The 16,493-nt window shown below is 30.0% G+C and overlaps 1 protein-coding gene across 1 annotated transcript; it reads left to right on the forward strand.

Moving 5' to 3' along the window:
- The first annotated feature begins 11,318 nt into the window (after nt 1-11,318).
- On the forward strand, nt 11,319-14,509 carry LOC133290060 (protein NLP2-like). Its single transcript, XM_061488113.1, has 4 exons — nt 11,319-12,011; nt 12,382-12,429; nt 12,514-13,540; nt 13,665-14,509. The coding sequence occupies exons 1-4, from the start codon at nt 11,319-11,321 to the stop codon at nt 14,507-14,509; spliced, it is 2,613 nt and encodes an 870-aa protein (XP_061344097.1).
- The last annotated feature ends 1,984 nt before the right edge of the window (nt 14,510-16,493 follow it).

Here is a 16,493-nt window from a genome sequence, read left to right on the forward strand (position 1 = left end):
TTATTTATCATTTGAATCAATGGTTATTGATAAATTATTTCCTTTTACTCATATTAATAGAAAAATATCTTGTTTATAAGAGAAAACAATATAAATTATTATTGAAGGGCCTATTATATAATTGGTGCTAGATGTTTATCAATCCCATATCAAAATTGTTTGACTCTTTCTATCATGCATCCATTTTTCCAAAAAATTAAATTGTTTGATGAAGGCACGTGAATATTAAAAATTAGATTTCTCTACATGCCTCTCACACGAGACTCCTTATTTTCATAGACCCTCCTTACTTTTTTTTTATTTTTTATTATCTTGTGCTAATATTTTAATTTTTTTTAGAAAAATGAAAATGATTAAACTTTACATGACTTTACTAATCAACTCTCCTAAAAATTTAAACCACGTGATCTCTTTTATTATATCTATTACACTTTCTCTCTTATAATAAGAGTATTTATTGTTAATGAATAAATAGAGAGAATCCCTATCTCATGATCCTTGCTTATCGAAATTTAACTGAATATAAACCTTTGAGGGAATTCAAGTCCCCAAAAAAAAAAAAGCGAAGGAGAAATTAAATAGTATAGAAATTATGGGAGGAGGAAAACAAGTGGATGTCTAACTTTCAGTTCAAAAATCCACCGCATATGACTGGGTTTAAACGTCATAGAATGAAAATGATTGGTTGGGTGTCAAATCTTTCAAAGGTGCAAATGGAGGGGTCAACCTCAAAAAGGATATCATCATTAAAAGCATACAATTAGTGGACCACGATTAGTGCTTTAATACAAAAAACTTAGGTGCAAAAACACGTAGGCATAATTCCTAATATAGCATCATCTTGTTGGTCCCCGAATCCACATTCCAATTACTTTAATTGGACACAGGTAATCAGCAATTCGCCGCTTAGAATTTCTACATCAAATGACATACATCGGGGAAAGAGGTTCTATCAACAAAGAAGAAGAATAATGTAAATATTGATATACTGTTCTCTCTTATTTCTATGGTTCAGCATCAAACTTTAATTTTTAGTCTTAGGTTCGTATTAATTAACATTTTATTTCGTTTTCAATGACTAACCCATTATTGTATAATATTAAATCACTTTCTGCTAACATTAACATATAAAAATAAATAAATCATTGAAAATGATAGACTGCGACACAACTCATGATCATGGCCTGATAATAGAGGACTAAATTATTGTTTATCTAATAAATGAGTAAGTGATAACCATTTGATAATTTAAATGTTATTGGCTTGAAGATTGTTGATGCAAAGATCTGATTATCTTGATGCCAAACTTGCCGGCCAAAGATTTTAGGGGTTTTGACAATTCATTTATGGAAAATGCATTTGTCATATTACATGACAAATGAATACTTGTTATGTTAAGAAAAAGACAAATTATATAATATTAAAAAAGTAAGAGGACACATTATTCAATGAATTCATCTTGTTTTTTCTTAACAAAACAACTATTCATTTGTCATGTAACATGACAAATGCATTCCCCTTCATTTATTCAATTAAACAAATGCATATTGCTTTGAAAATATAATAAGTTTGTTGAGCAAGAAAATCATAAAAAAATATTATTTCTTAAATTTGATAAAATCATCATTAAAAATATTTAAAATCATGAATTAATAAAATTAGAATAATGACTATTTAAATTTTATATTATAAAGAGTTCAAATTTAATGTTGTATTGGTTTTGTATTATGCTATATTATAACAATGTATTATCACAGTTTTTCTTTTCTTTTAAAAAAAGAGTTAGTACATTATTAAAAAAATGCATTTTTTAAAAAGTTATCGTGATATTTGTTTTTAAATAATTTAGTTATATATATGACCGGATATAGAATAAGTAAAAATGTAATGCATATGATTATATGAAGCATCTATCACAACATATCTTAAAAATTGATTGATATTTCTATAAGAGTAGCGGAAAAAAGATCATAAAAGAAAACAATCCATTACAGATTTTATGATTGTTACCATAAAAATCTTATCAACGACCATGCATAAAATAATAACAACTATTTTTAACAAACAAAAGTGAATAACCATAACATTTTGTTAAACGATCCTTGATATATATATATATATATATATATATATATATATATATATATATATATATATATATATATATATATATATATGAGATTTATTAATCTACTACAGTAGGAGATGACTTACCTCATGTTATAGAAATAAATCAAGTAGGTCCCACTATTTTCTAAAAAAATCAAAAAAAGAAAAAGGAATGGCACGGTTTTTTATGTCTCACTTGCATAAGAGAATTCTCTTCATCAACATAAGATAATTTAAACCATATATATATAAGGATCCGTTTACAATTTTTTTTTACAAATTACACTAAGTATGACCACTCATACACTCTTGATTAGTAAATATAATTTTTCCCTATATATATAGGGATTTACATTTCTGCAGCTGCTATACGTGGAGCAATCAAATACCTGCAATATATATACTTGAAATCATTAAAAGTGGATAATCATAACCATACAAATGATGAAAGCATTAAATGTAGAGAATCATAACCATACATATGACGTTGCTGTACGTAAATCGGCTGCAGAAATGATTTTACCATATATATGTGTGTGGAAAATTATACTCTTATGTTACATAAGATCCATCTCTTATGTTACACTCACATAAAAAGATGTGCCTCTTTTTTTTTTCTTTTTTTAAAAATTGGTGGGCCCCACTTAATTTCTTTAGTCACTTGGGATAAGCTTATGTATTATGGATAGTACATAATTATAATGTTAAAGTTATTTTTTTTTTCTCTCCAATCACTTTTTAGAACATGTCTGCTCACGTGGAGAGAGAAATATTTTTAACATTATAACTATGTATTACGAGTAGTACATAGTTAAAAGGGATAACTTGAGATAAACTTATATCAAATAGTTGGAGAAATATTTTTTCAGATATATATATATATATATATATATATATATAGAGAGAGAGAGAGAGAGAGAGAGAGAGATATGATCATTTAAAATCAGTGTCAAATTTAAAATTTGACACCTCATCTGATAGCCATTAGATCAAAAAAGATCAATGGTGTCACATGCTTACAAATCAGAGCCATCTGATAGCCATTTTACACCAGTGTAAGTTACACTCTTAATCTTGTCCGTTGATCCCACTTATATCTAAGGGCTCTAATTTTTTTAGTAAATTGAGCCATTAGATACAAGTGGATCAATGATCAAGATTGAGAGTAAGACTTCTAACTTTTACACCGGTGTAAGAATATTCTATCCATATATATATATATATATATATATATATATATATATATAGGGATATATTTTTCTTATGTTGTAGGAAAAGAATTACCTCATGTTGTAGAAATAAAAGTATAAGTGGGATCCACATGTAAGAGGAGAGAGAAAAAAAAAGTGGTGGGACCCAACCCCTTTTTGTGTGTGTAGGAGAGATGTTTATCTCATGTAAAATGAGATAAACATAACCCATATATATATATATGGAAAAAGTGTGTGTCATTCTAAAGGATGTAAAATTGTGTCATTTTAAGAGAGAGAAAAAGATAGATAAATGAGGAGAGAGAGTTGACAAAAAAATAAAGGTGTGGGTCCCACCTCTTTGTGAGAGTGAAATAATATAAGTTGTGTCATTTAAAAGGATAAACAATTTTTCATATATATATATATATATATATATATATATATATATATATATATATATTTGAGTTTTCTGAGGCATACTTACTTCATGTTAAGGCTAGCAAGTAGCAACTCACGGTAACGGGGCGACTACATGAATAGTAAATATTCAATATTTTAATTTGTATTATACAATTTCTTATTAAAATTAAAAATATTATATGAGAAAGGTATTTCTTCAGACACTGGAGATAAAGTTATCTCAATGAGCTCAAAACGACGTCATTTTGGGTTATAAGATTAAAAAATTATAATAATAAAGACTAATATAACCCTACAATATATTAAAATAGAAAAAAAATTCTGCATTTATTGCAGATAAGTTATATGCATTTACTCTCAAAACGACGTCGTTTTGAGATTGAAAAATTGAAAAATTATAATTATAAAGACTATAATAACCCTGAAATAAATTAAAATTACAAAAATATCATGATTTTCGTCCCAAAACGACGTTGTATTGGGCTTACTGCAGATAACTTAGCTGCAGTAACTGCAGAAAAAGCAAACCCATATTAAAATTATAAAAATACCTTGATTTCCATCCCAAAAAGACGTCGTTTTGGACTCACCGAAGATAACTTATCTACATTGACTGGAGAAATCTTTTACCCATATTATATTTATGTAATATTAAAAATAAAAGAAATGAGTGTAATAAGTATAATTAAGTGAATTATATTTTTAATTTTAATGGGTATTCTACTAAATGGTGAGTAATACAATAAGGGAAAAGTTTTTCTCCACCGAAAATAAAATTATCTTCAATAAGCTTAAAACGATATCGTTTTGAGATTATAAGATTAAAAAATTATAATGACAAAGACTAATATAACTTTGCAATATATTAGAATTACAAAAATACATTAATTTCTATCTCAAAACGACGTTATTTTAGACCCACTGAAGATAACTTATTTTCATTGACCAGATAAATCTCTTACCCATACAATAATAATGATGAAATTATTTTCATTGAGTGCTGTAGTGCGGATCCAGGAAATATATTCTCTGTGAATCTTTTGTAATGATTCTTAAGGATTTCAAAGTGTGGATTAGCCAAAGTACAACGCTAAATTAAAAATAAAGATGTACTTTAACCAAAATAACTGGAACTAACAAATACATTAAAAAAAAAAGAACTGCTGAGAATTATGCTTTTGAAAATAATTTATTTCAATTATTTGTTATTTCAAAAGCTTAAAAGTATATATTTTTTAAACTTTATCATAATTATTTTACTTTTGTTAAGTACAAAATTATTAATAAATTAAAATGATAATTTAATTAAGAACTTAATATTTCAAATATTATAGGTAATAAATTTATCTCCTACACGGCTATACACATAAAAATATATAAACTCCACATTTTTTCTTTTTCTTTCTTCTTTCTTCTCTTCAAATGATCCTACATTGACCCATATATTTTATATATATTGGAGATAAATTGAGATAATTTATCTCTAACAATATGATAAATATTAAACACTTTAAATAAATAAATAAAAATTTAAGGAAAATTTATTACTTTTTGATTTTTATACAAAAGTATTAAATAATTATGAATTTAAAATAAAAAGTACTTGTTTAGGCTAAGTTTGGCTCGGTGTGGCTTACCGGAGCATCGAAAGGCAATTTAAGACAAAAAAGTCACCTTAACATTATTTTTTACCGCAATTCGAGAAAGTGACCCCACAAAATTATTCATTATTTTAGTTATTTTGGGTTGTGAGTGGAAAGTCTCAACCTTAGAGAAACCTGTCACGTATTTATTGGATGCTTTAAGGAAAAGGAATTTCATTATAAAATAACCGTCCATTTACTCAATATACTATCAACAGTAACTATTCACACTTTTCCCCATCAATCATTTTAATTATTATATATTATATTCTCTTTCGAACTTCGACTAATATAAGGTTTCCCTTTTGGGACTATAAAGTAGTACTTTTAAAAGTAAAATTGCTTGAATCATACTTTTTTTTGATGAATAATACTTGATACATACTTGGTGAGGGTTAATCACATTATATTAAATATAGGCTATAAAGTTATAAAATAATAATGTAAAAAGTAAAATAAAATAACTATAATTAAAGGATTTATTTTTTCTACGGTCAATGTAGATAACTTATTTATATTGAGCTCAAAATAATGTCAATTTAAGGCAAAAATCAAGATATTTTTATAATTATAATTTATTTCAAGATTATAATAGTCTTTTTTATTATAATTTTTTAATCCAAAATGACATTCTTTTGGAAGAAATGTAGATTATATTCATTGTAGAATAATGTTACTGTTACATTCATTGTAAAAATATTAAAACCATAATTAAATCATAAAAGTTATTAAAATGTAAAGTAATATGTGCATGAATGTAATAGTAACATTATTCTTGCTTCTGTTTTATTGCATTTTTTAAAATAGACTAATTACATAATTTAATAGTAGTTTATTAATTTCAGTTTGAGTGTAAAAAATCTAATACAATTATCTAAATTTAATTAAATAGCTAATATAATTGTTTGAAATTATATATTTATATTATATAAATTACTAAACAAAATAAAAATATATTGCTAATAATTAGGTATTTTTAGTTTTAAAAATCGATCTGTTTTTCCTGTGATATAGATTTTTTTTTCAAATTATAAACAATACCATTAGTTAGTATTTTTTTCCCTCAATTATTTTAAGCGAAACAGTGAATTTCTAACGTTACTAAAGAAATTAAGATCACATTACAGTTTGCGCAATAAAGATCTACAATTTCACATTCTTTTTATGCACTGAATTATTTTATTATTATTATTATTATGAAAATCTTTTTCTCTTTTGTTATATTCGGACTCGTGTTGTAGGGAAGAAGCAGGTTAGCTGAAGTAGTAAAGTGTAATAATAATAATAATAATAATAATAATAATAATAATATATCTAAAGCTGCAACAGTTTTCGATCTAGTTTGCAAGAGGATTATTTGATATACTTTCATTTAGTTACTAGAATTCGAACATGTAAAAGATTGAAGCATTGTTATCAAAAAAAAAAAAAAAGAAGAAGAAGATTGAAGCATTAAATTTAGCTATATCCATGACGAGAACAATAAATGTGCTGATTGGTGAAGAAATTCATATCTACCATCACTTATCTCAAGAGATTAACTTTTATGTTCTCTGCTAAAATCGTAGAGAAAAAAAAATTAGATTTAGATTGTTGAATTATGTGAAATTTATTTATTGCTTCGAGAGGCTTTTTGCCCTCCTTATTTATAAAATAAATAATAAAAAATCTGTCACGAAAATCACATTCCTTTTCAAACGTATATTAAAAATGTACTATGCCGTGGTGCTTATCTATTATACACATGTCAGCAAGCAAATCCAATTTAGGACATGGTTAATTTCTTACCCTTTTTTTTTAGTTTAGTTTTTGCAAATGCAAGGAGGTGACTCAATATCTTATAAGAGTAGAATTAATTTTTAATCAGGTTGACTCTTGGCGCCACATACTTTAATTTAAATGGGCTAATCCTGTTGTGTAGGTTCTTCAATTCAAGTTGTTTTTTTTTTCTTCTCTTTATCTTTCAATTTTTTTTTCTTATTAAACTTATAATTCGTTGAGGAAGGTTGAAAGAAGATTCGTTGGCCGACCAATTTGATAAAAGGGATTTCTTTGCTCAGTTCACTAACTACTATACGTAAGCGCATTAGCAATGATCCACCGTGACCAAAGTTGGCTTAGTAACGAAGTATAATTAATTATCGGATGATAAGCATAGAATAGTTAGGCTAACGTAACCACACTCCGTTGAAGATAATCAATCGACTTGGGCTGATCTACAAACAGTTGAGAAGGCTCATTTGGAGGTGTTCCGATGGTATTTTTTTTGTGATTTACAAGGTAACAAGTGAAAGGTATATTTGTAATGCATTCCAATGCTCAAATTAGTTATTGACATAAGTACGTTTACATATTAAAGAATGAGTTGTGTATCTTGCATGAGACACACATTTATTTATAGTATGCGTAGGATTTGCTTAGAAGTTCTTATTATCAATCTTTTATGGGTGGGTGTCAGTACTCTTGAAACTTTATGGCGGAGATACTTTTGTGGGCTACAAGTATGGTATGTGCTTGAGTAACCTTTGCATAACTTTGCAATATATTGAATCATAATGGTTAATTGGGAACTTTCTTGATGGTTTGGGTTATTTATGGGAGGGTTAAAACTCCTTGGTATAGTGGAATCTTGAGTATTGAACTTTCTATATCTTGAGCATGTTATATTGGTCCATAACATTATATATAACCCTATTTTATGAAGCTGAATTACAAATATTAAGCTCTTATATTGTTATATCTTACCTATTTATAGCCATAAATTAATATTATAACTTTTAATATTATTGGAACATAGGGAGTGGGTATTTTTTATTTTTTTTTAAAAAAAAAAAACTTGAAAGAAGCTAAATTACGATTTTGCTACTCTTAATAAGCATTAACTACTCTCAAACTTTTTATTGATTAGCCACTTATAGTGATCCTCGAGCAAAGATATATTGCTAGAATGATTTATTAACACTACTCTTGGGTTTTTAGGAAGTTTGATTGACCTCATTTGACTGGTTTTCTTTCATTCATTTTTTTGTTTGTTTTTTTTTTCATTTTTTATTATAAATTTTTGTGATGATTATTATTTATTCTTTTTTGGAAAATATTCTAATCGGTTCATTCATTCGCAACTAATCTGATTTGGGGATTAAAGCTTTAAACCCCTCCCAAAGGTGATACTGGAGAGATTCGAACACATGCTCTCACCCCTACTGCTTAGCTCTCATGCGCCAACTGAGCTACCACCATTTGGTATTTTTGTGATGATTATTGTATTCTTAAATAATGGTACATTCAATCTTTAACAGAGGCGAATATGGTGTTGAATAAAGAATAACCGATTTATAACTTGTAAGGCAGACAAATGTAGCGACAAGATTTTAGCAGTAGAATAGAATGAATGTAATTAAGAAGAATGAAAGCAAATTGAGACGTTAACCCTCATATACCCGTTGGTTCAGAAGTAAAATTTATAGTACCTTATGCAGCTGGCCTTGTTGGTACGGTAACCCATTTCATGACAGATGTCAGTACTATAAATTCCTTCTCCACATATAATTTTTAATTATTATCATTATTTTGATATATAGATATAATTCCTTTTAGACCTATAAAGGATAGCTCGAGTAGTAAACAATTTTGAGCTCATTAGTTGAGGGTCATGTACAATGTTAATAATTTAAGTTAGTAAAAAGTACTTGTAGATAGAGACAAATTCAGTATCTTGATTGTGAATTAGTTTGATGTCTAAAGAATGATAGAAAAATATTGTAATAAAAAAATTTATGCAGTTCTTTTAATATTTTGATGGGTATTGCGTGCTTCTCAATTTGCATCTTTTTTTATTTGTAGTTAAGATTAAAAGAATTCAAAATTAATAAATGAAGATCATACAAACCTATTATAAGTTGCAGTGCGCTTAAGTATTTTGATTTTATCATACAAAGTGATGATGAAATAGAGGGATATATAAAACATAGAATTAATTCAAGCTGGTAGATAAAATGAAAAAAAGTTTTGTTTTATTTATGGCTGAAAGATATGTTTCAAACTCAAAATAAAATTTTACAGCACAGACCTATGATGCATATATAATATTGATTAGTGAATGGTAAAGAGCCAACAGAAGTATGAGGTAAGTGTTGTAGAGATAAGGACGTTGTCGTAGATGAGTAGACATAATATGAAAAGACTTCTATTCTTGTTGAAATAATGAAATAAATTATACCATTAAAGTTTCTAAAAAAAATGATAATTACATCGTGAATAGTTAAAGACTGTTTAAAAGTTATGACAACTATAAAATAAAATATATTTACAAAGTAAATATAATTAATAATTCATTTTTTTCTATTTAAAATTATCACTAAATGTGTGAATCGTTATGATAATATAGAATATAGGCACAGAATATAACTTAATTAAAATTATCACAACTTATCTGCAATAGACTTTATTTTTTATTTTGGAATAGTATATTATGTCTATATTTTTTCATATCTACTCTACCTACTAATCTCCAACACCATTGAATCAGAATCTTAAAAGAAGAGAGAAACGATGAAAATTAATTGAGATTCTGATCTAACAATATTAAAAAATGAATAAGTAAAGTATGCATTAAAAAAAAGGCAAGTAGAGTATCATATCTATTTATTTTATTTACATTTTTGTTAGGGATTTTATGAACTTTTCTCGGGACCCATAGTGGATCCTTTCCTTTTTTATAAGAAAAAAAAACTAGCACTAGTTGAAGGAAAGTGATTTCTATGAGTTGTCCGAGAATCTTAAATCAACAAACCACAACAAAAAAATAATAATTCTTTCGTTTTCAAAAAGGGGCCCAAACCATGCATCTAGCTAGCTAGCTTGAATAACCATGCCCAAGGTTTTTAACCACAGTGGTTATCCTTGGTGGAGATGCATTCGGTCAATGAATTCACCAATGAAACAGAGAAGAATCTTTTTCAATTTTCACGGCCTCAACTTGGAATGTTTAGAATATATTATCACTTTTTCTATTTAAAAGAAAAAAAATAAAAATCCCAGAATTCCGAATCCACAAAACAAGCTTAATTAGTCGCTCAATATTATTGTTGCCATCCACTTGCATTGTTAAATTTGAATAATTAAATGCAATAATATGTATGTAGATCGTAGAGACATCAATTTCGCCGATATCGTACCCTTATACGCAATCTCTAGCATCCTTAGTTTGCTTTTGTTGAGACACAAAATTTGTGGGATTGCCATGTGGCGAATGGAGAGGTGGCCCCCCTCCTACTCCTACTCTCTCTCTCTCTCTAATCTCTCTTTATATATATTCTTTTTGTTTTGGTCATAACTTGAGCTTAATATTCTTCTTAAGATTCTTCATCATAATGATCTACCACTATTATATAGCCGGTCATGCATAGTTATCTTATACATATACAAAGGGGTGAGACTTTACATTACATATATATACATTTTTAGGTATAGACAGACAGACATCCCAAAGTCAGTAGCATTTGTACCCCCCAACACTTCAATTAATTCTATATATAACAAAAGAATAATATACCCTTTTGTGTCTCTTTCTGTCTTTCTTTCACTCCCTCCCACTGTATTGAATTCATCTTTATATGTTGCTCTCAGATTGAGTACTACTTGATGTTTTTTGTTGTGCTGTTTGTTATACAAGAAGCAGCTAGCATATTCTCTATAAACTAAACACTGCACTCATAACTGAGAGGTTCTACTTAAACATACAAGAAAAATAAAAAGAGATTTCTAGAATCGCATGCTCAGCTAATCATTCTCTTTACAAGTAAGGTGAGTACTTCTTCTACTTCTTAATGCCCTTTCTCTCTCTCTCTCTCTCTATGTATATATATATATATATGTATGAACTCTAACCTTAATTAAACTTTTATGTGATGTAAAATTATAGGATCACATACTAAACAAGTGAACCAACAACATGGAATATGGTGCCTTAGTGCACAATTCTGCATTTGGGAACTTGTCAGACTCTGCCACAGTTACAGAAGGAGAATTCATTGATGAGCTTTTGGTTGAAGGTTGCTGGTTGGAAACAAGTGCTGGTGGATCCTACAACTTCATGCAACAACCATGTGGTAGTGTTGTTGTGACGGAGGCTTCACAACAACACTACTTGGGAGCTTCAGAACAGTCCAATCAGCAGCAGCAGCAGCAAATGTTCCAACAAGAATCAGAGGAAAGTTTTGTTGTAGGGAAGAGATGGTGGATTGGACCAAGTGCGAATCCTGAGCCATCTTCTTCTGTGAAAGAGAGATTAGTGGTTGCTGTAGGGTACTTGAAAGAATACACAAAGAACGCTAATGTGTTGATTCAGATATGGGTGCCCTTAAGGAGAGGACTTGATCAGTATCATAGAAATGTTTCCAATCCAGATGAGGGTGTTTCAGTTGGTTTTCCTATGAGTCCTAATGCTAACCCAAACCCCAATGTTTACGTTCGCTTCTTTAGAAGCAACGTGTACCCGCGTGTTCATGATGGTCGTGGATCTTTGGCTCTTCCTGTATTCGAAAGAGGTAGTGGAACTTGCCTTGGTGTCTTCGAGTTTGTAATGACCAACCAAAGCATCATCAACTACCGCCCACAACTTGAGAATGTCTGCAATGCTCTCGAGGTTTTCATCTTCTTCTTCTTCTTTAGAAGGAAATTATATCCAACTATTACTATCCTAGTTATGTAGATGATAAATATATAATATAAAATGACGAATTGAATGTATAGTATACTTTTGCCCCCACCATCTTTTCACCTTTCTTCTATCTTTTAAGGGTCTCAATAATTGCTGGCATATATATAGTAGTTTTCTTAAATTCTGAAGACCAATATATGGTATAATAACAAAAGTACGTGTACGTACTTACATGTTATGTATGGTTTTGCTTAATTCACATCTTAATGATTTCATCAAAGGTTTTGATAAAATCTGGGACTAATTATTAATTCAAAAACCTCTCTCACATAAAAGCGTATCTAATGATTTGCAGGCTGTTGATTTTAGGAGTTGTCAAAACTTCATTCCACCTGCTGTAAAGGTACGTAGAACCTTACCTTTGTACGTATATATCCAAGTTTTAACAAACAATAATGTTTTGATGTTATTAATGATTAATGATCAGGTATTTGACGAGTTGTACCAAGCAGCACTGAATGAGATAGTGGAGGTGTTAACATCTGTGTGCAAAACACACAATTTGCCTTTAGCTCTGACTTGGGCTCCTTGTATACAACAAGGAAAGTGTGGCTGTGGTCATTCAACTGAGAATTATGTGTGTTGTGTGTCCACTGTGGATTCAGCATGTTTTGTTGGGGATCTTGACATATTGGGATTCCAAGAAGCATGCTCTGAGTATCACCTTTTCCGAGGTCAAGGAATAGTTGGAACAGCTTTCACAACCACCAAACCTTGTTTTGCTATTGACATAACTGCGTTTAGCAAAGCTGAATATCCTCTTTCTCACCATGCAAAGATGTTTGGGTTGCATGCTGCTGTGGCTATTCCTCTTAGGAGTGTCTACACTGGATCAGCTGATTTTGTGTTGGAGTTTTTCCTACCAAAGGATTGTCATGACACTGAAGAACAGAAGCATATGCTCAACTCATTATCCATGTTGGTTCAACAAGCTTGCCGTAGCTTGCATGTTGTCATGGAAGATGAATTCACGTTACCACAAGCACCACCACCACCACCACACAATAATAAAGAAGAAATTAATACTCATCGTGCTTCACAATCACAAGTTGAACCATGTTCAAAAGAATCATCATGGATTGCACATATGATGGAGGCACAAGAACAACAGAAGGGGAAAGGTGTGTCTGTGTCATTGGAATATTTGGAAGAGCCAAAAGAGGAATTTAAAGTAACAACAAACTGGGATAGCACTGATCAGGATCAGGATCAGGAGCATGTGCAAGCGCAGGTGTTTTCAGATTTTGGACAATTTGAGCAAAGTTCAGTGTCCAGATACAGAACAAGTGTAGAGGGTGGGGAAGAATCTTATACATTCGGTGGACGCCGTTCATCTTCTGGTGGCAGAAAGTCAGGTGAGAAGAGAAGAACCAAAGCAGAGAAGACTATTAGTTTACCAGTTCTTAGACAATACTTTGCAGGAAGCCTAAAAGATGCTGCAAAGAGCATTGGTGGTGAGTTCATGACTTCAAACTCTTAACTAATTAAAATATAAAAAGTAAAAAACTAAAAGTTATTACTTTAGTATTGAAGTGATTTTGTGTATATATTTAATTTCTTATTCTTATTGCTTTGCAGTATGTCCCACAACTCTCAAAAGGATATGCAGACAACATGGGATAACTAGGTGGCCTTCAAGGAAAATCAAGAAAGTAGGCCACTCTTTGAAGAAACTTCAACTTGTGATTGATTCAGTCCAGGGTGCTGAGGGTGCCATTCAAATTGGTTCCTTTTATACCAGTTTTCCAGAGTTGAGTTCTGCTGATGCTTCTACCTTTAGGCATACTGATTCATCTAAGAAAATGCATACTTATACTGATAATGTCTTGTATGGGCATGGAGATGGAGTTACTAGTTTAAAATCCCCACCCTCTTCTTGCAGTCAGAATTTTGGTCCAACCATAAACCAACCTTCCACTCTAATCAACACTGTATCTGTATCTAATAATGGGGATGTTCTAATGACAGAAAGCACTGTTCCTGATGCATTGCTAAGGAGAACTCATAGTGAAGCTGAGTTGCATGTATCAATACAAGAGGATACAAAACACTTCACAATACCCAAGAGCCAAACTCTACCTCCCTTGTCTGAAAGTAGTGGCTGGAACTCTCGAGAAAGGGGTGCTTTTAGAGTCAAAGCTACTTTTGCTGATGAAAAAATCCGTTTTAGCTTGCAACCCATTTGGGGCTTCAGAGATTTGCAGCTTGAGATCGCAAGACGTTTCAATCTTAACGATGTAAGCAACATAGTCCTCAAGTATTTGGATGATGAAGGGGAGTGGGTTGTTTTAGCATGTGATGCTGATCTTGAGGAGTGTAAAGACTTACATAGATCATCACAGAGCCGCACAATTAGACTCTCCTTATTTCAAGCTTCACCTTTGAATCTAGCAAATACTTTTGGTAATAATAGCCCATCCTAACACCAATTATGTGGCTTTCTTTAGCTTAAAGTGGGGGTGAGTGTGTATACTGTGTAGGATCCCAAGCACACATGACGGTCATATACATTTTCTGATTTTACTTATGAGAGTTGGCGGCTTTGTCAGATTACCTGATGTTTAGAGCAATGAAAAGTGAGAACCATTTTATATCTGTTACTTCTCTTATTTATTTTGAAATAATGCCAAGATTACCCACACTTCTACACTTTATGCACATGCCTACAAAGAAGGGTGGCAATTGCTTACCCATCCAATTCCATATAACCAAGCATAGCTTCCAGGCTAGCTAGTTCAACATTAGATTATTTCTCTCGCTTAGTTTTTCCCCCCTTTAACAATTATCTAGTAGACAGGATAGAGTAGCATTGGAATAGTGTAAACTTAATTCTTGACCATGCGTGCAATGCAACTCGATTTTTTAACAATCTAAGTAGTTGAAAATTTCGGCTTTTATAAATGAGTTAATTTTGAGTTTTTACATGTTCAACTTATTAGTTCGTGAGTTTTTTTTTTGATACAATAGTTCGTGATATATATATATATATATATATATATATATATATATATATATATATATATATATATATATATATATGGAATAGGATCAAGTTACACCGGTGTAAGAATAATAAATCTTACACCAAATCTTAACCGTTGATTTTCGTGCATCCAACGGTTGAGATTTATTGAGAATTAAATTTAATTAATGAGTGAAACCTAATAAATCTTAACCGTTAGTACAGAAAATCAATGGTTAAGATTTGGTGTAAGACTTATTATTCTTATACGGTGTAAGATGATCCTGCCCCTATATTTTAACTCTAAAGTAAGACTTACAAATCTTACTCTCCATTTTAATCGTCGATTTCCGTCCATCTAACGGTTATAGTTTAGAAAATTGTACTAATTAATTAATTATTAATTACACTACAAATGAAAACTGTTGAGATGGGAAATAAGACTTAGAAGTCTTACTCTGAAGTCAAAAGAACCCTCCCTATATATATATATATATATAGTTAGAGATCTCAAAAGAACCCTCCACACACACACACATAGTTAGAGATATCGTTTAGTGAACTTAAAACAACACTATCACAAATATTTATATGTTTGATTGATCTTTTATTAGACAATGCTATATAATTTATTGTTTTTCATATTAAAATATTTGAATTGATATCATTTTTTATAAGTATATAAGTATATTTATAGTTTTTTAAATATAATTATAAATTTATATATACTTAGTGAGTCATGCAATTGAACCAATGACCTACTAGTTAAACCAGTAATTCAGTGACCAGTGACCCAGTACCTCGACCGGGTCAATAATCAGACCATGTTTAATAACATTGATTTGATTTGTTCCCTTGAAAATATATTTGGTTTATTTTCTGGTAAAATGAATAAAATAAAATTCAAATACATGTTCAGAAGCTAAATAAACAAACAAACAAGTAGGATTGTAGTTGACTTTATTAAAGTACATTTAATTTCTCTAATTGTTTTCTTTCTTGTGATTATTTTCTTGCTAATTATTTTCTTATACAGACCCTATATGGTAAATTTTAATTAGAGAATTAATTTAAAGATTTAAATGCCATAATTAGATTTAGGGCATGATTTCGAGTATTTTGACTGTAAATATGACTGGATCATGAACAGTGCATTCTGTCGAATTTTCTACATTGTTGTGTAGCAACCCGGTAGAACTCAGAATGAGCAAAATGAGTTTAGAGACCTAATTTGGCAATTCTGATGCCAAATATGAGTTAGAACGAAAAATTGTATAGTCTGACACTTTCCGTGAAAATCTCGTGAATAACATTTCTGCCGGGTATTTTGTACCGCTGTTTAAGCAACCGGTAGAGTCCAGAACGAAATAATTGATGAAATCAGAATAAGAAAGTCCAATATATGCCAAACAAGTCATAGTAGACCTAAAAATGATAAGTTTATA

This window comes from Gastrolobium bilobum, unplaced genomic scaffold (assembly GCF_033153095.1).
Source record: "Gastrolobium bilobum isolate Gb01-03AN ecotype WA unplaced genomic scaffold, APGP_CSIRO_Gbil_v1 utg7782, whole genome shotgun sequence".
In the NCBI taxonomy this organism is placed as follows: Eukaryota; Viridiplantae; Streptophyta; class Magnoliopsida; order Fabales; family Fabaceae; genus Gastrolobium; species Gastrolobium bilobum.